The sequence below is a fragment of the Poecile atricapillus genome, chromosome 20 (assembly GCF_030490865.1).
Source record: "Poecile atricapillus isolate bPoeAtr1 chromosome 20, bPoeAtr1.hap1, whole genome shotgun sequence".
NCBI lineage: Eukaryota > Metazoa > Chordata > Aves > Passeriformes > Paridae > Poecile > Poecile atricapillus.
Window position 1 is genome coordinate 3688106 of NC_081268.1, and position 25815 is coordinate 3713920.

At 49.4% G+C, this 25815-nt stretch overlaps 1 protein-coding gene across 2 annotated transcripts in view; it reads right to left on the reverse strand.

Annotated features, from left to right (window-relative positions):
* The window catches only part of COL5A1 (collagen type V alpha 1 chain), a 138040-nt gene that overhangs the window by 41441 nt on the left and 70784 nt on the right, over nt 1–25815 (reverse strand). For both annotated transcript variants that reach the window (XM_058853626.1, XM_058853625.1), the window contains exons 12-26: nt 21767–21841; nt 19711–19803; nt 17066–17122; nt 16397–16450; nt 15731–15784; nt 14269–14322; nt 12743–12796; nt 12161–12214; nt 10835–10879; nt 8178–8231; nt 6762–6806; nt 5519–5572; nt 4948–4992; nt 3274–3327; nt 897–941 (exon numbers count right to left, since the gene is read on the reverse strand). In XM_058853626.1, the coding sequence (XP_058709609.1) occupies nt 897–941; nt 3274–3327; nt 4948–4992; nt 5519–5572; nt 6762–6806; nt 8178–8231; nt 10835–10879; nt 12161–12214; nt 12743–12796; nt 14269–14322; nt 15731–15784; nt 16397–16450; nt 17066–17122; nt 19711–19803; nt 21767–21841 (837 nt within the window). The remainder of the gene's footprint in view (nt 1–896; nt 942–3273; nt 3328–4947; nt 4993–5518; nt 5573–6761; nt 6807–8177; nt 8232–10834; nt 10880–12160; nt 12215–12742; nt 12797–14268; nt 14323–15730; nt 15785–16396; nt 16451–17065; nt 17123–19710; nt 19804–21766; nt 21842–25815) is intronic.

Below are 25815 nucleotides of genomic sequence, written 5' to 3' on the forward strand. Positions count from 1 at the left end.
AATAGCCCAAAATAGCCCCAAATAGCCCAAAGTAGCCCAAACCAGCCCAGGGAGCTGCAGGAGCATCACCTCCAGCAGGTGTGGTGGGTTGAGCTGGTGGCAAAGATCCATCCAACAGGAAAGGGAGGATGAGGAGGGTCAGGATGGCAAAAATTTGTTAGAAAGGGGATTAATACACCTGCTATGATTTGTGTTTTGGGTTGAAGAAAAGCAGGGAGGAGGAACATGTTCTGCTGCCTCCCTGCTTCCAAACCACCCTGGTGATGATCACAGGGATCAGCCCCAAACCATTTTGATTTCTCCAGAGGAAAGGTCGGAATTTTCAGCCTCCTGTGACACCAGTGAGACAAATCTGCCTGTGGGTTGTGTCCAGCAGCACCCAGCACTCCTGGGTGTCCACCCAGCTGGGCTGAACTCTAAGCAGAGACTTCTGCCAAGTGCAATGTTTTCTGAGAGCCTGGGCTGCAGCAGGAATGCAGCTGGCAAATCTCCTGGACAGACACACCGGTGCATAATTCAAGGGTTTTGGCCTCTGGCAATAATCTCAAATATATTGTTAAAGAGGGACTTGGAGGGGGAAGGGGGAAAAAAAAAATCTATTTTCTACTTTCCCTGTGCCACAAAGGATATTTATTTGTGTCTGTCATGAGCAAGCTTCCCTTCCCAGGTTCAGTCTTGGAGTGGTCTGTGGAGCAGCAGTGGCCAGGAGAGCTGGGAGGAGCTCAGAAGAGACACCCAGAGATCAAATCTGGGCTCAGCTTCCAAATTTCTGCTGGCTTTGCTTCTCAGCACCTGCCCTGCCCCACATCCCTGACCCCCTGGCCATCCCTCTGGAGATCCATCCCCGCTGCCCTGGTGCTCCTCTCGGGAGAGCTGAGGGTTTTGTGGGCACCTACCTGACTCCCTTTCTCTCCAGGAGGACCCTCCTTGCCAGGATGACCCTGTGGATAAAAGAGACAAAGAAAAGAGCATTTTGGAGTTTAGGGTGCATTTAATGCTTTGGTAGCTGGGATTTATTTGTCAGAGGGAGCTGCTCCCCAGGAAGCTCCTGCTGACACAAGTGGCCCCCCTGAAGCCACCTTGCTTTTCCCGAAGAGAAGAGAGCAGCATTTGGATCCTTGGTGCTTTTCTACCTCGTTATTTTGAATTTTCCCCTTCAGCACCTCCCAGCAGAGCAGCAGGAAGCATTCTGGAATACTCTCTGCCCTGCAGAGCACCTGGATGAGTTCAGCAGGAAAGCAGCACAGGGATTTTGCAGGTAGGAGAACAGATAAACCCCTGGTGGCAGGAACCTTGTGAAGGTCACAAGATTCCCAGCCTGGTCAGAGCTCCTCATTAAGTTCCTAATTCCTGGAGTCCAGCACCAGATCCCATGACAAGTGCTCAGCTCCCCTGCATCCCTGCTAGACAGAGGCTGGCTGGAGGCTGGCCAGCATTCCTCTTGGGATTTGAGGCTGAATAATTCAGCATCCCAGAGTTTCCAACATGTTCTCATCACCAGCCTTTAGAGCCTTTTGCTGGGGGAAAAAATCAAAGTGTGATTTGCCTCAGGTAGAGCTGGGAGGGTCAGTGAAAAATCCAGGAAAGTGGTTTTGAGTGGCTTCCCTACAGCTGGAGCCAAAATGGAGCTGGGATGGAAAATAAGGTTTGGTTTGGCAATATCTACAATATCAATGACCCCTAAAGGGCACTCACTGCACATCCAGGCACCTTCGGTTTTTAAGGATGATGGAAGCACATCCAGCTGCTCTAAAGCCATTCTGACCTCACTGGTGTCTTCACTGAACTCTGTCCTTTAAATACACAAATTTCTACTAATAAAGCAAAGAAAATGATCTTCTCCATCATCAGTTTCAGAAGGGAACGTCAGACAAACCGGACTCCCTAAACCAGGATGGTTTAGTAAAGGAACAAAATGACAGCTGCCATTCCTCCATCAGCAAATCAGAGCAGAAATCTCCAATCTCAGCTTGTCCTGTGATTTTAATGGCACAAAGGATCCATAAAACCACTCCTGCCTTCAGCTCCAGGATGAACCTGCAGCAGGATTTCAAAAGCTTTGGTCCATTTTGCACTGAATCATCCCCATTTTCACTGTGCCCATCTCCCTGGCTGCTCCTGAGATCACAAATTGATGAGCAGCTCTCACAGCGAGGCCCTCAGGGATTTTCAGGGATTTTCCAAGACAGATTTCTATAAATAGAACACTTTTTGTCCTTAGGAAGAGCAACCCAAACCCTCAAACGCTGCCCACCTGTGGGGAAGGTCCCTGTCCATGCACAGACACACGTCCTGTGCTCTGCAGCTCCTCCACAGCCTCCAGGCTGCTCAAAAATAAGAGTTTCTCCAGCAGAACCTCCCAGGAGGCTGCTGCAGGAATTTCACATCAAAACCTACAGATTTAGAGATGTCCTGGGCTTTGCTGGAGCTGCTCTGTTGACTCAGCTAACAATTGTATGGATGTTCCAAGTGCCCTCTGTAGGAATGGTGATCCCAGGCTGGGAAATGTCATTTTTATTTTTTTCTTTCATTCTTTCTTTTTTTTTTTCCTCTTGTGCCGTGCTCTGCATTTGCAGAATGAAAGAATTTTGCTGGGTTTTTATTTCATTCTTAAATGAATGTCTCTCTGAGATGGGTAACAATGAGATGGGGTTGAAAGGCCGGGGATTTTTTTGAGGCTGATTTCTGCAGCGAGGAGTAAATGATGTTTAAAGTGGGATTAGAGAGGGGGAAGGTTCTGGAATGGAACATTGACAGGTAACCTCCACCTGCTCCTATCACCTGTGTGCAGGGGTAGAGACAGGAGCGCCCCAGGCAGTGCTGGGATGGGAATGAACACACACAGGATCCAGCCCTGCCTCGGGAGCTGCCGGCATCCAGAGCGCAGAGGAGGAGGAAGAGGAGGGGAAAGAGAGGCCTGAGGAGATGCTGAGAAGCAGCCAGGGTGAGCAAAGCTGTGCTGGGGCTCCCCAAACCAATCCCAGCCCCGAAGGAGGCTGAGCTGACCTTGCAGCATGTTGGTTTTTTCCATATTAAACTTTTTTATCCCCATGTTAAACTGTCTTTTCTTCCATATGAAACCCTCTTTATTTCCATGTTAAACCACCTTTATCCCAACCATGGCTTTTCTTGCTTTTACCCTTCCCATTCCCTCCTTTTGAGCTGTGAGGGGCTCAGATCACGACCTGGGCTCCCATTTCCAAGCCCAGGGGCCATTCCAGGGTGGGAGGATGCAGGAAAAGCCCCGCAGGGAATCAGGAGAGGAGCACTCACCGGAGGCCCATCAGCACCAGGCATGCCAGGGAGACCAGGTTTGCCCAGTGGGCCCTAAAACCAAACAGAAAATCAATCAGAGCCTCCAGAGCATCCAGAGCACGGGGATTCCTGCTTTTCCCAGCTGTGAGAGGCTGCAGAGGTGGAAAAGCTGGCACAGGTTGTAGGGAATCCATTTATTTCAGTGTTCCAGCATCCTGGGATGCTGCAGGGCTGTGCTGGCACCTCACACACAGCAATGAGAGCCCCACGGGAGCTTCAGGCACCACATCCTACCAAAAACCCGGGGTGCTGGGCGAGGATATCAAACTGTGGGGTCACAGAGCCAAGAAATGCCTGGGTTTTGGTGAAAAATGGCAAAAGAGAGGAGCTGCCCCAGGTGAATGGGCTGGCTGCTGTAAGGCTTTTAATTAGCTTTTAATTAACTGCTGATTTCCCACACATTGGGAGGTGCCACCTGTGTGACAGAGCTGTCAGTGTGCCCCTTCCCAGGGGGATTATTGATAATCCCACTCCAAACAAGCAGGAGGGGACACACAGGGACACACTCACAGGGTCCCTGCTCTGTGGGAGCTGAGAAAACCCTGAACGACCCCTTGGAAGGGAAAAACTTCTCCTCTAAATCCTGCTGGTTCCAGAGCTCTGGGGAGAAACTTCTCCTTTAATTCCTGCTGGTTCCAGAGCTTTTGGGAGAAACTTCTCCTTTAATTCCTGCTGGTTCCAGAGCTTTTGGGAGAAACTTCTCCTCCTCTAAATCCTGCTGGTTCCAGAGCTCTGGGGAGAAACTTCTCCTCCTCTAAATCCTGCTGTTTCCAGAGCTCTGGGGAGAAACTTCTCCTCCTCTAAATCCTGCTGGTTCCAGAGCTCTGGGGAGAAACTTCTCCTCCTCTAAATCCTGCTGGTTCCAGAGCTCTGGGGAGAAACTTCTCCTCCTCTAAATCCTGCTGGTTCCAGAGCTCTGGGGAGAAACTTCTCCTCCTCTAAATCCTGCTGGTTCCAGAGCTCTGGGGAGAAACTTCTCCTCCTTTAATTCCTGCTGGTTCCAGAGCTCTGGGGAGAAACTTCTCCTCCTCTAAATCCTGCTGGTTCCAGAGCTCTGGGGAGAAACTTCTCCTCCTCTAAATCCTGCTGGTTCCAGAGCTCTGGGGAGAAACTTCTCCTCCTCTAAATCCTGCTGGTTCCAGAGCTCTGGGGAGAAACTTCTCCTCCTTTAATTCCTGCTGGTTCCAGAGCTCTGGGGAGGAACTTCTCCTCCTTTAATTCCTGCTGGTTCCAGAGCTTTTGGGGGAAGCTTGTCCCCCTTTGAATCCTGCTGGTGCAAGGCCAGCACCAACCCCACATCGACAGCCAGAAAATCAGAGGCAGAGGGAAGGGGTCCACGGGCTCTTCCCATTATCATCCCACTCAGACTCTCAAAACCCACAGAAAAAGATGATTTTCAATCCTCTCCTCATGTTTTACCATAGGCTGCCTTCAAAATGTTTCTCCTCAGAGGGGAAATGAATGCAAATATGATGAATTAGAGGTAAACCGAGCTGGCTTGATCTCTCCTCTGTCTGGAATGAGAGGCATTAGACTTTCATGGCCACGGCTGCAAACAGATGTTGCACATGGGGCAAAGGAGCAGAATGCAAATCCATGGCTGAGGGAGGCCAGAGCTGAATTTCAACTCACTTTCTCTCCTGGGGGACCGATGGCACCTTGTGGACCTGGAAGACCCTGTGAAAAGCCAAGAAAAAAAATAAAATCAAGGTTGTTAAGGAGCAGGTTATTCCTTCCAAATGTGCATTATTTTAGTGCCTGTGAGGGCTGGGGATTTCCCCAGCTCCATTCATTCCCAAAATGTCTTGTGAGGGGCAATAAGGTGTCTGGAGAGCTGCAGGGGCTGTGGGCAGCCAGGCTGAGCCCAGGAGGGAAACAGGGATGCTCTGGGGAGCAGGATTCCCTGAGAGCCATGGGAAAAGCCTGGCTAGCTCTGCTGTCCACCTGGCTCTGGAGGAACTGGACAGAGAGGTGTTAAACATCTCAAGATGGGACTTGGCCAAAGAGACTTCCTGGAGCTGTTCTGGCTGTGCCTCAGCCAGGTGAGAGCTGGGGGATCCCACACTGGGGCATTTGCAAGAAGATTTTGGACCAGAAATGTTTCCTGGAGCCTCAAGGCAGATCCCTCAAAAGGCTGCTCCCATTTCTGGTGCTGAATTCTCTCCCTCTTTTCCCAGCTGTGGAGAAGGAGATTTGTTCTTACCTGAGCCCCTGGGTTCCCCTGCTGTCCTGGGGGCCCTGGCTCGCCCTGGGGGCCCTGTGAGGAGACAAAGGCAGGGGTGAAGGGGGGAAAGGTGAGAGGGAGCTGGAATTCCTGAGTCCCCCCAGCCATATCCCTGTACTCCCACTGCCTGGACACCCCTGAGCTGGAGCCACACCCTCCCATGGCCCCCTGAACCTTCTCCCAGCCACCAAGAGCTGCAAACAGCTCTTCCCACTGGGAAAAGGAAGGGGAAAGCGACTTCAAGGCACACTGACTCCTCCCCAAGGATTTCCAGCCCAAAGGAGCTGAGCAGAGCTCTGACACCACCTGGCTCTGCATTTATTCTCCAGGGAATGCATCCCAAATCCCATCCCATTCCATCCCAAATCCCATCCCATCCCATCCCATCCCATCCCAAATCCCATCCCATCCCATCCCATCCCAAATCCCATCCCATCCCATCCCAAATCCCATCCCAAATCCCATCCCATCCCATCCCATATCCCATCCCAAATCCCATCCCATCCCAAATCCCATCCCAAATCCCATCCCATCCCAAATCCCATCCCATCCCAAATCCCATCCCATCCCATCCCATCCCATCCCAAATCCCATCCCATCCCAAATCCCATCCCATCCCATCCCATCCCATCCCATCCCAAATCCCATCCCATTCCAAATCCCATTCCAAATCCCATCCCATCCCATCCCATCCCATCCCATCCCATCCCATCCCATCCGATCCCATCCGATCCCATCCCATCCCATCCCATCCCATCCCAAATCCCATCCCAAATCCCATCCCATCCCATCCCATCCCATCCCAAATCCCATCCCATCCCATCCCAAATCCCATCCCATCCCATCCCATCCCATCCCACCCCATCCCAAATCCCATCCCATCCCATCCCATCCCATCCCATCCCCATCCCCAGAAAGGTTTTTTCCCTCTCAGTTAAATGCCTCTATTTTGATATTCATTAGCCCAGCATGCATTTTGAGGTAAATGTTTTATCTTTCGTGTTTAATGTTTCATTATTTCGAAATAATGTGTAATTCCATCAGAAATCACAATAAATTAATATCCATTTGCTGCAGGAAGATATTCCTGGTGTTTTTCACAGGCTTTGATAGGAATCTACACCAGGCTAAAAAGCAATTAGCAAACGTATTCTAACAGAATTTTGCATTTTGCCCTATAGAAAATCTGAACTGCCTGTAAAAAATTGCAGGGAGAACTTACCACATTCCCTTTGGGACCTGTTTGTCCATCCATGCCAGCCACACCCTTTGAAAGGATTTAAAAAACACAGCAGTGAGAAAATATCACATTATTTCACACCACAAAAGCAGGGAAATTGCCACAAAAATAGTAAAAAATCAAGAAGCCCTTTGGACCACGTGGAAAGGAGATAATTTCCTAAAGGTGCTTGGTAAAGCAGCCAATTCCATGAATCCAGATGAATTTTTAGAAGTCATTTCAGCGCTTTCCCCTTTGGTTTAACCTGCCTGGGAGGCACAATCAGCAGCAGGCTGAGGAAATCCAGGCTGGATTGTGTCCCACAGGGAGCAGGCAAAGGAAAACAGGAAAATACCTGGCTGGTGAAGGTGCCAGAGCTGTGCTACTTGTGCAAAACAAAAATCAGCTGGGGTCAAACACGCCCTGAGCGCCTTCATGGAGAGGGGAACATGGAGATGTTCCCCTGCCACCGCTTCAGGCTCATGGAATTGCTCAGGGTGGAAAATCCCTCTAAAATCATCAAATCCAGCATTAACCCAGCACCCAAGCACATCCAGGTGGGTTTTGAACACTTCCAGGGATGGTGGCTCCACCACTCCCTGGGCACTGCCTGACAACCCTTTCCAAGGAGAAATCTTTCCTAATACCCACCCTAAACCTCCCCTGAGGCCTTTTCCTTCTCATCCTCTCTTGTTACTTGGGAAAAGAGACTGATCCCCCTCCCCACAGCCTCCTGCCAGGGACTTGTAGAGAATGAGATTTCCCTGAGCCTCCTTTTCTCCAGGATAATCTTTTGCTGTGGGGTGGAACATCCCATCCGTGGGAGGTGGGACAGTTTGGGAGCAAATCCTGAATTCAATCCCTCCTCATTAAATTCCAGCAGCACCAGGAGCTCACAGCAAAGTTGTCTTCACATCCCAGGAGGATGTAAAGGCCACAAAATGTTCCCCATTAAACACTGACCCCTTTAGCTTTGGGGTTGGGCTTTAAGGTCTGGGATTCCAGGGAGCAGCAGTGATTCAGGGAGAGCCCCTGCATCAGCACTTCCAGGGATGAGCTCTCCTGAACAAAATCCCACATGCTCCAGCCTCAGCCCTGGCCTGGAATATGAAGGAGCTGCTTCAGAGCCCTGAGGCAGGAGTTAATAGCAAAGGCACTGTGTTAATAACTCTCATTCCTCCCTTCCAGCCTGAGCAAGGCATTAATATTTACTCAGGTGGGGCAAATCTGCCTCTGCCGTGCATGGACGTGACACCACTGAAAATGGGGGAGAGGCAGGCTGGGAGCCACGGCTCCTTTTTGGGATTCCACTGCTTTTCGTTGCCCAGATGTGGCAAATTCTGCAGCTGGAAGGTCTGCTGGGCTGGCTGAGGGGTGTTTTTGTCTGGAAGGCTCTGGGGATGGCAGCAGGGAACTCACCGGTGGGCCTGGGGGTCCTGGGGGTCCCTTGGGGCCCAGCAGTCCTCGGGGTCCCTGTGGGGGAGAAAACAGGGTGAGAATTCCCATCTGAGGATGAGCAGCACGCTGGACATGGACACTGCAGGATTTGGAAGGAGCTTGCAGGTGCTGCAGCAGCTTCCCTGAGTTACAAACTGAGAGGGAAATCCTGTGGGCACAGACCTGTCAGTTATAAACCTAAATAATACAATCACAGACATTTATTCCTTGGATTGGAACAAATTCCCCTTGAACCAACTTCTTTTAAAACTTGATTTAATCCTATTCCTGGATTACCCTGTGATCCACACTCTCTGCAGCCAAGTCATTCCAGCTGGGAAGTTATGAAGGATGACCTGATAACACCAAGGGAACATCCCAAAAATCCCTCCAGACTGAGATTTTATCATGGACAATCCACACAACTCATCAAGGCTGGGAAAGGTTTCCATAAATGCACATTTTTAAAGGTATTGGGTCTCCAGCATTAACAGGTCAGGACTTCTGCTCTCCTGGTGTTTTCCTTCCATTCCTGCTTTTCTCACCAGATTTAACCTGGAATTGTCTTCAGGGAAATTGCTGGGGTTGGAGCATCACATCCAATAAGGGAAACACGGCAGGAGAATTTGTATTCCTGCAAAGGGAAGTCTTGGAAATCCCAGCCCAGCCCCTCCTGGAGCCTTCAGAGGGGTTTGGAGTGGAAGGAAAGGAGTGGGGACTGTGAGCTGAGAGCTCAGCTTGTAATCACAGCCCCTCCCTGAAATGAGGGCAACACTGGGAATTTGTATGGATGGAGCTCCTTCTCTGCCATGGAGAAAAGAAAATCCTTCTTGATTGATGGGCAGTTTTATCTGTCTGCCCAAATATTCCACAGCCTCCTCTTGGCGATGCAGAGAGGGCTGAGGAATTAAAATGAAATGTTTCAGGGTGGAATAGGAGACGTTAATGAAATGTCTTGGAGGTCATGGGGATTCAGAAATTCAAAAAAAATCCAGTTTCCAACAAAAACTGGATGAATCCAAGGGTCTGTCCCAGCCACTGGAGATCTCCTGGGCTAAAGCCCTGCATGAATCCAGAGCAGAAACTCCACTGGTGGGGGAACTGGAAGAAATGGAGCAGGATGAAGGGAAACCTGTTTTGAAGTCCCACCACTGGTTTCAGCCACATTTGGAATGACTTTCTTCTGGCTGAGGGCAGAGAAGAGAAACCCCCAGCTTTAGAGTGGGTGTATTTATGATAAAATTCCCTGTAATGCAACTGAATCCTTTATCCTGACCATCCCAGAGATTTTTACTCGTGCTGCTGAAATAAAAATAAACTTCCCTGCTGTGTTACCCTCATTTAAGCTCCTCTTTTGTTGCTGTGTTACCTGAGCACATAAAGGCTTTTAGGAAGTTAATAAGCCATAAGTTATTGCTTGGACATGTGCTAAGGAGATAGCTGAGTTGATTAATCTTTCCCAGAAGTTAATCAGACATCTTGTCTATAATTTAGTTCCAGCGAGTCTGTAAATGCCAACCCTTCCCTCTCTCCCATGAACTGTGTCCAGCAGTTCCCATCAATTCATCTCAGGCCACCAGGCTGGGCCTTAGCACGAGAGAATCGGAGATTTTGAAAGAAATGATAGATAATGTTCATTTCATAACAAAGGAAATGCATTCAGGGTGAAATCAGCAGCTGACAACTGCACCACACAGGAATCTACAGCCACAGCAGAGTTTGCATTGCCAAGGAAGTGAGAAAAACTCAGTATTAGGGGGAAAAAGCTTTTTCAGAGTATTTAATTGACAGCCCAACTGTCTGCTTGTTGTTTTGTTTTGTTTTTTTAGTGGGATTTTCCTTGAAAGCATTTCTTTGGCTTGGTCCAAGGAATTTGTCCAACACTCCTGAGATCTCCTCCACCCTTCCTGACCCCAGGAGCTCCCAGCTCCTCCTTCAGCACGTGGGGTCCAAACATCGACAAAGTGCAGGTTTAGGGAGTTCTGTGGGCTGGGAGCAGGATCCTGACCCCACTGAAGCCAGATATGAAAGTGTCCTTGAGTTCAGTCCTGCCAGGATCTCATCCCGAGCTTTGTAAGGAGTCACTGACGCTGCACAGGACAAAGTGTGTGGGAGCTGTGTGGTGGAGATGTCACTGCCCTGAGATAAAACCCTTTTCTCACTGGAATTTGCTATGAACACTCACAAAAACGGTATTTTGTATCTATTTACCACACCTAATTTACCCCAGCCCAATTACCTCAACCCCAAAGCAGGGAGAAGGATACAGGCAGGAAAAATATGACATTAATCGAAGTTTTACATTTATATTCAGGATTTTTTTCTGAGCAAACAAAATAAACGAGAATTTTTTTTTTTTTCATTAAAAAAGAACCACAAAAACCCCAATCAAAGAAACAAACAAAAGAACTCCCACCTTTGTGGGAGTGAAAATAAGTGAAAATTATTAATGAAAATGAGCAAAGCAGAATTGTTCCAGCACAGCTCAAATTGTTCATGTGGAGCTTCAAGCTGGGTTCAATCCCTGCAAGATCTCAGGGCAAAGCTGCCCCATGAGAGCCCTAAAATTGCCTTTTCCATCCCAAATCCATGCCCCAAGCAGTGCTGCTGGCTGGGAAGCAGAGGAAGGGGATACTCACAGGTTCTCCAGGGAGACCTCTGGGTCCAACTTCTCCATCATCTCCCTGGGCAGAAGCAGAGGCACAGAGAGAGGCAGCAAGGGACAGAAAAAAACCAGTTTTCATTCAGTTACCTCACAGGGGTTTTGTTCTTTTTTAATAATATTCACACAGAAAAGCAGCTTCCCTGGAAGACTGACAGGGTTTCCTTGCCTAAGGAAGACCTTGGAAGTCTGAGGACTGGAAGTGAATTTACCAGGCACTAGAAAGGGCTGAGGATAGTTCAGAATTCCTGCTGATCTTTAGAAAGATGGATTTTGCCACCAGACAAGGGGTTGTGGGCACAAGCCAGGGCAGGGGAGACAACAGCCACAAGATTTAACACCAAACTGAATGGCAAGGCAGGGTGGGAATGTGACTGAGCCAAATTAGAGCTCCTCAGATAAAGCAGGAGCAGCAAAAGGGTGATTCTTTATCCCTCCTCTCCCATATCCTGCTGGATACCCCCAAACCCCAAAATTATCAAATGCTGCTTCCCCTGAGGTGCTTTGGAATCACCCCAGTGCTGAGGCTCCCTGTCAGGAAATCAAACTGCAGCCAGCCCTTGTGAATCTTCCTCCTGGGCTGGAACCTCCTCGCTCTTCTCCCAGTCCTGCCTTCCCAGCCCCCTGCACACCTGCAATTGTTTCTTTTTTCCCTTTGGGATTCCAGTTCTGACTCTCCTCCTTGCCCCTCCAGCCCCTTTGCTCTGTTCAGCCTCAGAGCACTTCACAGCCACAATGAATTAACCCTCCCCAGGCTGTGGTGAGGGAGATGTGATTTTCTGAGCTTTAAAGAGAAACAAACAGCCCAAAGTGGGAGGAAAACACCGTGGAAGGATCCTGGGAATCCTCAGTGGAACCACACACCCCTGGCTTCAGCACATTCAAGCTCTGCCCTTAAACCAGAGCTGTGGTCACTTAGTCTGGGCTTTGCTGAACACCTCCCATTTCTGACTGAGAGAGAAGTGAACAATTCATTCCTTGATTCCCACCTCTGTCTGGAATTCCTGCTCCCCAAATCCTCTGGATTTCAGAAAATCAGAAGTGATAATTTGCTCACTGAGAGGAGGAACTTTTTATTGTGCTATTATTTTTTATTTTCTTTTCTTTTAACCAAACCTGAGTTTCCTGACCAGATTTTTAAAGCCAAATCCTTCTTTCCACTTCAGCTCCCATCTCCTTGCCCTGCTTCCCTCTCAGGGGAGGCTCAGGGACTGGGAGCTCCTGCCATGCCTATGCCTGATGCTGCATCTGCTTCTTGTTTCCAGGGGTTCCTTAGGAATTCTGAATCCCCAGGCAGACTTACCCTCTCTCCATCCTCTCCAGGAGCCCCTGGGGGGCCGTGGGGACCTGGCTCACCCTGCAAAAAAAACCCAGAAAATGCTTCAGAGAAGGTGCAACCACGCTGGCAATGGGAACCAGCAGGGAATGGTGCTGAAGCAAGGCATGGGTTTGATTTTTCTGCCTGTGCTGGAGGTCCCTGTGCCCTCAGAGCTGCCTCACCCTCTGCTCCAGGGAGGGGAGGGACACCCAGCCTGCCCAAATAACCACCTGCCCTCATTTCCCCCCCCATTTCTAAGTTATGAAGCAAAGAGTTTGAACTCACTGTAATTTCAAGCAATTTCCACCCCCAACAGCAGGTTTTGCCTCTTGCTGTGTTTTTTCAGGCTGCATTGTATTAAGATAATTTTTTCCTCCCCATTCTGATTTGGAGCAGCCCCAGAGGGATCTTGTGAGGGATTTTGCTGCTCCCTGGGATGATGGGAGGGTGCTGTGACATCCCACAGGCTCTCAGGGACACTCAGGCTCTGCTGTGCCCCATCCCAGTCCCTCCCAGCTCTTCCTCCTCCCCAGGTTTCATCCCAGGCAGGAGTGGGAGATAACTCACCCTGTTTCCCTTCTCACCAGGCAAACCAGCCAAGCCATCAAAGCCTCGGTCACCCTGAAAGCAAAACCAGTTCAAAACACATTTCCAGCTGTATTTGAACACCCCTTCCCGTTTGTTTCCCTTCTGTGTCGAGCAGGGATCGATTTTCTCCCTCAGACATTCAGTCTTCCATCAGACCAGGGATGATCTCAAAGTTAGGGATTAAAACAAGGAAAAGAAATAAAAACCACCCCCAGGTCATTTGGAGTGAAATTCTTTTCTCTTTCCCCAATTTGAAATGCTTTTTCATGTGGATTTCAGAGTTTCTCTGGGTGATTTTTTCATCTCCCTTCCAGGCAGCTTCTCCCAATCCAATGATTTCTTTCTTTTTATTTCTGTGGAATCACGGACAGCATTGAGCAAACTGTGGTAACCCCACACCTGAGCTTTCCCACCATCCCATACATCCTTTGTAACCCTCCAAGGAATGAAATACAGATAAATAAATTCTGGACATGAAGCTAGGGCAGGAAGGAGCTGTTTCCTAAATGCCACAGCTCCTGTGAGAAGGGAGAGGACTCGGAGGGGGCTGCAAATCCTGGGTGACTCCCAATGCCCAGAGAGGGGCAGGGAGCAACACCCAGGAGAGAGAAAAGCCCCTTTTTCCCTGGAAAGGGGTGAACCTCGTGTATTTTCACATATTCATGGCAGGTGAATCACTAAAACAGCAGCAGCCCCTCCCTTTCCCAGCTCCCTTCTCTCTCAGTGGGCAGAGCAGTGAGGTTTAACCCCAGCCCTGGCCTTGAGCATCCCCCAGAGCATCCCCCTGCCTGATCTCACAGCCAATTCCCTCCTCCTTCCCAGCACTGCTCCTTTCTCCATCCCCTCCCTCCTCGGAGGGCACAGGCTCATTAAAGCACTTTGCTGGGTAAATGATTCCTGGTCTCCTGTCTCTGTCTCAAACCCCCCATCACTTCCAGCCTTAAGTATCTCCATAATAAAGTGCTTCAGCCTTCTAAAGCGCCATTCCCTGGGCAAACTTTCCCTGCATTCCATTTCCAGCGGAGCAGCTTCTTTCCTGCTTGATAATTCCAGCAGATCGCAGCAAAATGAAGGGATTTCGTGTCCAATGGAAAAAAATTACGGGGGATTAAAATTCCTCACCACGCCTCCATTTCCTCACCCGGTTAAGAGGTGTTTTTTTGGTGGTTCTGCTCTAGAGGCTTTCCAGCCACTCATTCCTGTTTGTTTTTTGTAATTGGGATTCTGAAGTATTTGTTCTACAACTGCAGCATATTTCATCCAGCACTTTAAAAAAGTGGCATTAAAAAAACCCCAAAAACAGGAAAAGAAAAGAAAAAATTGCTATTCTGCCTTCCAGGAGTGTGTTTAACTTCCCTCTCTTAACTTCCATGGCTTCACAGGAGCCTCTGGATCACCTCACAACCTCCTCTCAGCAAGCTGGGCTCCTTCTCCACGGGTCCCTCAGCTCATTCCTGCTAAAGAGAAGGTGCAGATTCCCAAAATCCACAAAAACGTGGCACTACCTTTGGTCCTGTCTGGCCTGGCATTCCCCGGGCACCGTCACTGCCAGCTCGTCCCTGCAACAGAGAACAACAAAGTCAGATCCAAAGGGTAAGGCAGGGACAGCTGGGGCTCAGACAGGGTTTAGTTAAGCCAGAGTGAGGGTCTATTTCAGTCAGGCAGGAAAAATCCCTGCTCTGTGTTTGAAGGAACATCCTGGGGATAATGAGAGGTGGGAGATGAATGGCAGCGGAGCCACTTCTCTGCATGGGCCATGGTTGTTGGTTTTTATGTGGAAGAATGATCTCCCAGCACATTTTAAGAGATGCTAATGATGCTGGCCACAAACTGAAATGAGAGTCTCTGTTTCAGAAGAGGGTCACACACAAGACATGCTCGTTCCTTCCTCTGGCATGAATCGTGGTGAGACAGAGGGTGGTGTGAAATAAAAATCAGAATTAGGGATGGAAAGGGAGCAGGATTTACACCTGATCCATTCTTGGGACTGGATTCTCCTCACACACTGCCAGGAGTGGGGACTCCAAGCTAATTCAAAGCATTTGTGCAGCTACAACACCAGAGAGCCAAAAAAACCCAGGATAAAAGAGTGGGATGTGCAGCCTTGAATTCCCCCCACACTGTTCAGATTTTAACTCCCATCCTTCTTTGTGTCCTCCCAGATTTTAACTCCCACCCTGGTTTCTGTCCTTCCAGATTTTAGCTCTCCTCCTCATTTCTGTTCTGCCAGTTTTTAACTCCCATCCTCGTTTGTGTCCCAAATTTTATCTCACATCCTTATGTCCTCCCAAATTTTAATTCCTATCCTTGTTTGTTTCCTCTCAGTTTTCAACTCCCATCCTCATTTTTGGCTTCCCAAATTCTAACTCTCCTCCTCATTTGTGTCCTCTCAGATTTCAACTCCCATCCTCATTTGTACCCTAAATTTTAACTCCCATTCTTGTGTCCTCCCAAATTTTATCTCCTAATTTTATGACCTCCAAAATTTTAACTCCCAATTTTATGACCTCCCAAATTTTAACTCCCAATTTTTCATCCTCCCAAATTTTAACTCCCAATTTTGTGTGCTCCCAGATTTTAACTCCCAATTTTGTGTGCTCCCAGATTTTAACTCCCAATTTTGTGTGCTCCCAGATTTTAACTCCCAATTTTGTGTGCTCCCAGATTTTAACTCCCAATTTTGTGTGCTCCCAGATTTTAACTCCCAATTTTGTGTGCTCCCAGATTTTAACTCCCAATTTTGTGTGCTCCCAGATTTTAACTCCCAATTTTGTGTGCTCCCAGATTTTAGCTCCCATCCTGATTTTGTCCTCCTGGATGGCCGGAGAGGGCCTGGCCAAGCCCAGCCTGGCTGCCAGCCAGCTCTTGTGCAACGCCCTTGGTGCTGAGGAATTGTTTGGCAGCAGGAGCAGTTTCCAGCAGGAATTGCAGCTCCTGCCTGGTCAGCACAGCTGCCAGGACACTCACCCTGCGGCCTGGCTTTCCTGCAGGACCGGGAGGACCTTGGATGCCTCGTGGACCCTGCGAGGAATCAAGGAGAGAGGAAGAAATGTCACCTCACGGGAGCACGAGCAGCCACAAAGATCAGTGCCCACATCAGGCACTGCTGGGGCTCTCAGGGCCACCAGGGCTTCAAAATGAACCCCTGGAGCAGAGCCCGTGGTTCCAAACACACAGGGAAGGCTCAGGACTGAGCATCTCCAGGCAGGAATTGAAGGTGTTTATCTGTGGAGAAGCTTTTGCAAGCACATGGTGGAGGTGCATCCCATAAATCACTTCCCTTGCCCTCAGAAAATGGGAACTTGCCCTTGATGGGGGATTTAAGGCTTGGAAGAACAATATCCTGAACATTAGGGAATTCTCCACACTTCAGATTATCTTTTATGTACAGGACTCCTCCATGGGTGATTTTTCCAGGGAGGGACCTGCTGAGTGTTACACTGCTGGTTTAAAACCATGTCCAGAGCCTGCATTCGGACACTTGGGGGGACATTTCCATGCCAAACACGTATTCCCACACCTTCCTGCTTCCAGCTGGCCCAGGGTGACTGAATCCCTGCTTCCCAGCAGCCTCTCAGGCAGGACTGGCTGCTCCACCCTTCGTTTCTCCAGCTCCCCCAGTGCCACACTCACCTGAGGTCCCATTTCTCCAGCTTCTCCCTTCAGCCCTCCACTGCCCGGGGGTCCCTTTGGACAGAGAAGAGGATTTATTGCATTTTTCCTCAAGAGGGAAGATTGATACCATGCTAAGGAAAAGCCTTTCATGGATCCAGAGCCCACGGGGAGCTGGATCTGCTGGGTTGGCTCCATCCCCTCCAATTCCATCACTCCCCAGCTCCATCCCTGCAATTCCATCACTCCCCAGCTCCATCCCCTCCAATTCCATCACTCCCCAGTTCCATCCCCTCCAATTCCATCACTCTCCAGCTCCATCCTCACCATGTCCATCCCTCCCCAGCTCCATCCCTGCAATTCCATCACTCCCCAGCTCCATCCGCTCCAATTCCATCACTCCCCAGCTCCATCCCTGCAATTCCATCACTCCCCAGCTCCATCCCCTCCAATTCCATCACTCCCCAGTTCCACCCCCTCCAATTCCATCACTCTCCAGCTCCATCCCTCCAATTCCATCACTCCCCAGTTCCATCCCCTCCAATTCCATCACTCCCCAGTTCCACCCCCTCCAATTCCATCACTCCCCAGCTCCATCCCTCCAATTCCATCCCTCCCCAGCTCCATCCCTGCAGTTCCATCACTCCCCAGTTCCATCCCCCAGTTCCATCCCCCTGTTCCAGCACTCACCATCGGGCCCGGCCGCCCCGTCAGGCCCATGGGTCCCGCTGGTCCCCTCAGTGCCAGCTGCAACAGAAGGACAAACACGGTGTCTCACTGGGTGTCTCTTGGTGGCTGCAGTGGGACAAAGCCACCGCTGTGCCACCACCTCAGTTCTCTGCACAACAAAGCCCTGGAGCAATGCCCATATCCCCAGGGAACTCCAGATCCTGTCCCACCCACAATGGGCAAACAGCTTCTCCATGCCCAAGTTTTTCCTGGCTGCCCCTGGATCCCTGCAAGTGTCCAAGGCCAGGCTGGACAGAGCTTGGAGCAAGCTGGGGTCATGGGAGGTGTCCCTGCCCATGGAAGTGCTTGGAATGAGGTGGGATTTAAGCTCCCTCCCAGCCCAAACCATTCCATAAAGCCCCTGCACTGTCCATGAATCTGCTGAGAGGACAGAAATAATTATGACCCCACTTCAGTCCAGGAGAAGCTTTTTTCTTTATTGTCCTGGTGGTTCAGTTTTAGAGGAATTCTTCCCTTTTATATTTTGGGTTCCTATTTAACATCCTCCCAACTGAACTCCAATTCAAACTGAACACAGGGGGCTTTTAGCTCCATAATTAAGGAGTCGTGTTAACCATGCATCAACCCAGTAATTTCCATGGTGGGAAATGGAGCCGGGCCATGCTTTAAAACATCCCTCAGACAATTTGTTCCCTCGTGACAATCCAACACTTCCAAAGAGTTGTAATTATCTGTGTACTCCAGTAATTAAAATCTACCCAGTGATTGCGCTTGGAATGGCAGAAATATTGCACAAATGCTGGGTTCTGTGGCATCTTTTTACAACACCCCATTAAAAAGGAGATGCTCAGAACCACTGCTGGCTGCAACAACATTCGGTGCCTAATGAAAGCCAAATTTTAAGGGGATAAATCAACCTAATAATGCAATTAACAGCAGTGATAATGAGAAAAACAAACCCAAAAAGGAAAAGGTTATCCTTGCTGCAGGATCCTGTTTTCCAATCCTGTCATATCCTGTAGTTCCTCACAAAAATGACATTTATTTCCCTTTCTGTATTGTGGTTTCCAGCCAAAATAATGAAGTTCACAAAAAAAAAAAAAATAATAATTTTTGTCCTTTTTAGAAATATTCAGCTTTTCATCCAGAATCCAACAGTTACCCAGGATTTATTTTGGTTTTAAATATTTTTCCCAAACTTGAAAATTTAAATAAAAAGGAGACTTTGAATGAGGGGAGAGAGGTTCTTTGTTTTTTGGTAAATCACAATTTTCAGCAGGCAGAAGAAAAAAAGAACAAAAGCAGAGAGCTGGAAAAAGCAGATGCTTTTCATGAAATGTTTATCAGGTCAAACCCCCCATTTCCCAGGAAAATAAAATGCTGATGGGAAAACGCTGGGCAAGCTGGAAATTAAGACTGACAAGGTAACACCAGGAGCATAATCTAGGAAATTATTGGCAGCACAAGGTTAATGGACAGGAAAATTCAGTGGCTGGGGGGATCAGGACTCTGCCTGAATCTGTAAAAAATCCAATTCCTTTGGAAAAGGGGAGCTGGGTGGAAAGCAGAAAATTAAAAACTCATTAAAAACCCAACAGGGGCAGGTGCCACCCTGGGAGGAGATGGGGGGAGATCCCAGTGGTTTTTATCCCATCTAAGGGTGAAATAAATTGGGTTTTTAGCTTATTTGAGGCCCCAAAAAAATCTCTGTTTAAGTCTGCAGGCAGCTGTGAGTGACCAAGCAGCTCCATCCACACATCCCAGCTGCAGCCAGATGTGGGCTCTGGACCTGTCCCCAAATAAAAAACTGCATCCCTTTGGGAATTCCCATCCTAAAGAAATGTCTCCTCCATGGCAAGGGTGTGTTTGCAGCAGAATTTGCTCCCTTTGGGGCGAGATGGGGGCAAAGAGAGCGGTTTGGGAATTGTGGGGTTCCCCCAGCTCCTTCTGCAGCTCTGAGTTTAACATCAGCTCAGGAGAGCTCCCACGAGCACCCAGGGAAGAACAATTTCAGAGCTCCACTGGCTGAAGATGAGGTTTTATTTTGAGCAGAGGAGTGCAAAGCCTTTTCCACAGAGGTGTCCATCCAGGCAGGAAACAGGAGTTGTACTGGGAATGTGCCAGTCTTGTTTCACCAGCGAGCCAGGGATGATTTGGACATCAATCAATAAGGTCATCCCAGGAAAGAAATGTTCCAGGGATAGTCACCGTGTATTCCCAAACAAATACACTGAATTACAAATCTGCCTGCTGAGATTCTGGGAACAGCCTCCACCTGTGACACAGGTTTCATTATTAGGATTCACCGTGGGGAAAACCATACAAAAATAGGAAAATGCTTTGAGTGCAGCCCCCAGCTGTTCATAGGGACCCTCAAAATACAAATATACTGAAGCCAGCGGGTCTGTGTGGCCACTGCCAGAGGAAAATTCAGGAAATTCAGGAAATTCAAACCAGCTTTCATCAGCTGGAGCCTTGCTGGTTGTCAATAAAAACCCAAATCATGCAGGTGCAAACCATGGCAGGTGAGAGGTTCCAGCAGCAGCAGCAGGGAGGAGTGTGCAGAGATGTGAGAGGTTCATTCTGCTGCTGCAGGCACCTGCTGAGAGCCATGCCAGGCACTCCTGAGAGCTGCCAGCACTCACCCTGGCCTGCTGCAGGATGGCCTGGGCTTGTGCCTCCTGGGCTGACACCATGGGTCCCTTGGAGCCAGCGTCGCCTCCTCCGCTGAAGCGGAACTGGTGGGAACAAGGTGGACAAAGCAGGTCAGGGCTTCTGTCCCTCATGAGAGGAATGACAGGTTTGTCTTTACAACAAGCTGTGGGTCAGTTGATAAGATGTACTATCAGTGAGAGACTACAGAAACAATGGGATGGATTCCAGTAGAAGATCAAAGGAGCACTAACAGAACACTATGAATTCTATAAAAGTTAAGAAGGGATTATGCATGGGGAGTGAGGGGGAAAGGTATCACCGCCGGTATCAGGCGTTCCGGGAAGCCTGTACCTCTCAAGTACCTCAGCCTATGGGGAAAGAGAGAAGGGACAAGCGGCCGGGAATTAGGATAAAAAGGAGGCTGCGCCCTCCAAGAATTTGAGAGACCCCAGGGGAATGCCCCATGGCCTCTCCCTTTATTCGAATAAAGTAAAAGGACTCCTCTGTCTCCTTTTTGGACATAAACCTCTGGTGTTTGTGGATTAATTTTCCTGTCCCTCACCCTCAGCAGCCTGAGCCTGAACAGCTCCGTTCAGCACGGCTGCCCCAAAGCCACCCCAGCCCTCCCAGCCCACCCCACGAAGCCCAGAGCCCCCGGCTCACCCAGCTCAGGGCCACCAAGGCAGCGCTGCCCAGGCGCTGCCAGCTCGGGGTGGCACAATGAGGGCACTGTGGGCTCGGGGACCTCACACACCACGCTCAGCACCCACGGGGGCTCTCCCAGCGCTGCCATTCCCTGGGCACCGGGGTGGCCTCAGGTTATTTGTGCAGCTCCAGACAAAGCTGAGCTGCTGGAGCGTGGCACTTTGTCCAAACACCAGAGTTTGGGCTGCTGTTCAAGCCAGGAGCTTTCAGCATTCAACCCCCCCCCACAAATATTAATGTTTTATTTCCCCAAATTTGAAATAGAAGGAGATTAAAATTTCCTTCCACCCTCAAAAGCCCCACTTTCCTTGGCCTGCTCCTGCCTCAGCTGGGAGGTTTTACAAGAGGGACACTCCTGGTTGCAGAAACTCCTTGGACAGCCCTGTCACCTCTGTGTCACCTCTGTGTCACCTCTGTGTCACCTCTGTGTCACCTCTGTGTCACCTCTGTGTCACCTCTGCCAGCTTCAGGTGTGTGCCCACACGAGCCTGGCAGGGAAATGGGAAGAAATGCAATTTCCAGGCCCATGACTGGCTCCTGGAGTGGCCACCAAGCGTGGTGTGGTGGCCAGCAAAGCTCCACGTGGAGCTCCTGGCCCAGGCTCCACCGTCAGAGCTTGGACAATGTGCTGAGGTTTTTCCCTAAAAACTCCTTCCCTCTGGTACCCAAGTGCTCATTTGCAGCAGCTGGTTGCCTCACACCAAAAAAGACATTTCTTTTGTGTCCCAGGACCAGCAAGGATGATTTGGGACTTGCTGGCTTTGTGGAGGAGGAGAAAAACACAAAATAACCACTGGTCATTAAAAGAGGTGGATTAGTTCAGGGGATTGAAATTTTGGCACTTTGAAGAGGTGTTAGAGGTTCCTGAGCATGGGAGAGAGGGTTCTGCCTGGAAATTTGGCTCTTGGAGGTGTCTTCAGTTGTTTCTTCATGGTTTTGCCTCTCTGTGTCCAGTCAGAAGCACTGCAGCTTATTCAGAATTCAGGAAATGTTTGGACAATGCTCTCAGGCACAGCCTGGGATTCTGGGCTTGTCCTGTGCAGTGCCAGGAGCTGGAATCAATAATCCCTGTGGGTCTCTTCCACCCCGGGATATTCCATGATTTTCATCATTATCCATCACTTCTGGAAATTTTAACCTGTGCTTTTGCCTAGTGAAGGAGCTCCAGTGCTTTGCAAAAAGTCAATTTACAAGGGGAACCATCCAGATGCATCTTTTATCTCAAGGAAAATGTGTCCTTGGGGTAAAGGAGATGGGAGATTTCCACAAGAAGGGCCATTTAACAGCAGCAAAACCAAGAAATCCGGTTTTCAATCCTCTTTTAGTTCTGTTTGTACTCACAGGCAACATAAGCATGGTCCCTGGTGGTCCTGGCAATCCATCTGCTCCTGGGAGACCTGGGCGTCCAGGAGGGCCCTGAAAGAAGACAAAATTAAAAGAAACTTCTAAAATATCCTTTTGGTTCTGCCCATACATCAACAGCTGTGGTTATGTCACGATATTGTCACGACAGGGACTGAGTTTGTGGCCATCCCAATTTTTCTTAAATTTTCTGAATTCCCTCCTCTTCCATCCTGCCCCTTATTTCCAGGGTCTGCCTGGTGCAGTTTTGGAGTGAGCAATCCAAGTCTCTGCAATGCTCCAAGTTCATGGAATCAATGTTTACTTGGATCTGCTAAAACCTATTAAAAAAAAAAAACTCCAAAAAAGAGATAAAACTCCAAAATAAGAGATAAAACTTTCTAACTCAGGGTCAGTGAGAGAGAAATGGAGGAAGATAAATCCATTCCCACACGTGTTCAATCAGCTGGGTCATTTCACTTTGCTCTCTTCTGTCTTTTTTTTTTTTTTTTTTTAAATTTTATTTCAGTCCTTTGAGACTCCTTCCACCTCCAGTGGAGTGATCCTGTCAGGGCTGTAAATCAGCCCAAATCCATGGATCTCCACCGAGCTGTGCTGATTAACAGCAGTGGAGAACTTTAGCTGGCACTAAAGCAAGGAGTGGGCAGTAAAAGATCTATTGATGAAGCCATAAAGAATCAAATATAGCCAATTTTCCCTGGCATAAAGCTGAGGTTAACCCAGATTTCCTCCTCATTCCAGTGCTCCCGTATGCAAATGAGGGTGACATCAATGTGTGTGGCTAATTGCAATTTTCACAGCGGTTTAAGGCAACAGGGACTTCACCACATCCCAGCAAGGTCAAGAAAAGCCCCAGTGCTCATTTTGTGGCCAATGGCTCGGGATTGAGGACTTGGCTACTCCTTTAGTTAGGAAACACCACTAATAAATCAATTTATAGAGAACTGACTCTCTTGGAAGGGAAAGCAATGAATGTTTTTGTAGTTCTTGCTCTCCTCAACCTGCCTGCAGCCTGTTCAGACCCCAGAAAAAAATGTAAATACAAAATTCTGCCACAAATCTCTGGCACGGTGACACCAAAAAGCCAGGAAGTCATAAGGTCACCCCGCAAGGGAGGTGGGTAAAGGTGGGAAAGGCAGGAGGAAATGACAAAGAGGTAACAAAGTGCCTAAAAATCAGATTATTTTAATAAAACAACACAACAGACTAAAATAGATTTGGTGCATTACCCTTGCCCCACACCCTTCCAGTGAGATCTCTCCACCCCACACCTCTCTGCTCCCTCTTCTTCCACATCCAACTTCACAATTCCCTCATTCCCTCCCCTTACAAAAACAAACCCAAACTCTTCAGGGTGAAGTTTCCAGAGCTACATCAGAGCCCTGGAGGGGGTGAGGAGCTGTCCCTGCCCCAGCCTGGCCAGGGCTGCGGTGTCCCCAGCTGGGCTGTCCCTGTCCCCAGCCCCACAAGGACAGGGCACCACGACCAGCCTGGAATAACAGCGCTGCTCCCAGGGATGGAGCAGCAGAAAAACACCGGGAAAAATCCCAGCAGTGCCCAGGGGGAACTGCAGAATTCCAGCACATCCATTTTTCCAGGCAGGCTGGACATCCCCAGCCTGGCTCAAAGCAGAGCCACCCCACCGAGATCCCATCCCAGACCCATCTGTTGGAGCAGAAATGGCGCAAATAATTTAGGCCAGGCTTGTTTTATATGATAAACTTTCTTTTCTCTCCCTCCTTTAACTCCAGCCCTGCCTATGGTGGAGCAGGGCTGAGCTTGTTTATCTCTCCTGACAAGTGTTGATGCAGTGCTTTTATCCATAAATGCCTCTTTTTGTTCCAGGCTGGGTGTGGGAGGGCTTTTCCTGGTGGAATGGACCAGCAGGGGGTGGGGGAGCAGTGGAACGGAGGAAAATCAAACCCATAAAGCACTTTGGAAATTTAAATTCATGAATGCCTGGAAGAAATGCAGCCTGCCAGGGTCTGGGTGTAAATCTGTGTGGCTCTCGTTATGGAAATGGGGATTTGCTGATATACAGCAGCCAGGGATGGGGACTTCAGCTTGCATTTGGTGCAGTGCTCTGAAATGCCACGCTGAGAGCAAACCCTGGAGTAATATTTCCATGGAATGGTTAAACTGAAACCTGGGGGTGTTTGTGTGGGGGTTCCTTCAGTCACAGGCAGTGAGAGTGGGACCAGCAGCCCACGGTGCTGAGCCTTAAAATTCACCAAGTGTCTCTCTCTTCCTGGTTATCTTTCAGTCCTGGTCAGAAAATTACATAATAGGAGATGTTCCTTGCAGTTTTGGGGGTTTCCTAGTTAAGGCAGCACTTGGGAAAAGCAGCACCCTGGAAGTGCTCAGAAGGAAAAAAAGGATTTTTAGGGATCCTGTTGCACTTCTGAGGTGCAAAACTGTCCCCAGGGCAGTAATTCCTTTGGGATTCAATGGTTTTGGAAGGTGAAGATATTTTGCGATGAGCCTTTCCCCAAGGTGTGCTGAACACCCCAGAGCACCCAGACACCCGAATTTCCAAACAAACCCTGGAGAGGGTGAGGGAGCTGCAGTTTGCTCTAATGCTGCAGCTCACCCCCTTCAAAACAACACATTTTCCCACTTCCTTCCTCCCAGTCTGGAGCCCCCACGGAACAGCTCTCTGCTCTCCCCAGTGCCATATTTCCTTCTTCCCACTGCTCCAGGAAAGCTGCCTAAGCCATCCCAAAGCATCCTGAGCCCTCTGGAACCTCCCACAGCCAGGCTGCTCCTCAGCTCTGCTGCTGACACAAACTCCTCTGTGCCTCCTGAAATCACTGATCAAGGAAGAAGCTTTACATAAATAAAGCTCTCTCTTTTTTCCTAAAGAATAAACCAGAGCTAAATGAGTGTTGGCCAATATTAACAGAGCTGACTGTTGTTGGGCTATTAATTCATTGCACCTGCCTGATAGCAGATTAAAAAATCTCTTTATCAGACTCAGGCAGAGGGAATGTTCCTCACTGTACACGGGGAAGGGTCATGTAAATTCATGAGCTGCACTCTCAGGGTTAATAATCAACAAATTAAAAGAGGAGCTGCTCTAATTGAAAAGGAGGGTTTTAATCCAGCTCCTGGCCCTGCGAGTTCATCACTTATCTGTGCACACTGTGTTACAGTCTGTGCTGGACAGAGAGCTGGCTGTGTGCTAGAATGCAAATTATTCCTTTTGTTGGAGGGCGTGGAGCAGCAGCACCGGGGACAGAGTGGCTGCTGCTGCTGCTTGGCTTTGCAGGGCTGCTCCAGAGGAGCTTGGCCAGCAAATATCTGCATCTGCCTGGGCAAAGGACAGAAGGAGAGTGCTGTGTCCCCAGGGCCAGCATCCAGCCTGCCAGGAATGCAGGAGGAAAGGGAGAGCTGGGCATCGCACAGGGCACGGGCAAGGAAGGGCAGAAGCCACAGGGAAAAACAGCACCCTGGAAATATTCAGAAGCCAAATTGGGATTTTTAGGGCTCACCCTGGGCCACTGACAGGTGCAAACCACGCTCAGCTCACCCACCCTGTGTGAATTCGGGCTCCCTGTAGGGCAGGAGTGCAGCTCCACAAGGGTTAAGGCAGGTCCAGGAGCCCCCATGGCTGAGCCAGGATTGACTTTCTGAGCTGGCAGGCTCGGATCGATGGAGCACAGGCAGGGCCCCTCGTCCTCAGCCGTGTCACAGCCACCAGAAATGTTATTACTGCTCCATCAGGAAACACAGCAGCAGAGCAGGGCAGGGCAGGGCCTTCCCAGCACTGCTCCAGGGGAAAAATGGGAACACAGCAGCCACAGGGCTCCAGCCAAGGCCCCAGGGACCAAAGAGACAACAACGGAGCTGACCCAAAACACAGCGCCCAGGCTGGGGACAGTGCCATGGGAATGCTCCAACGCCTCAGGAATCACCTCAAATTCACCTTAAAACCTCAGCAGACACCTCCAGTGTGGGCCAGCAGGGATTTTCTCTCTCCCAAGGGCTGTATTTTGCAATGTGGGCACATCAGAAGGAAAAGGGGACAC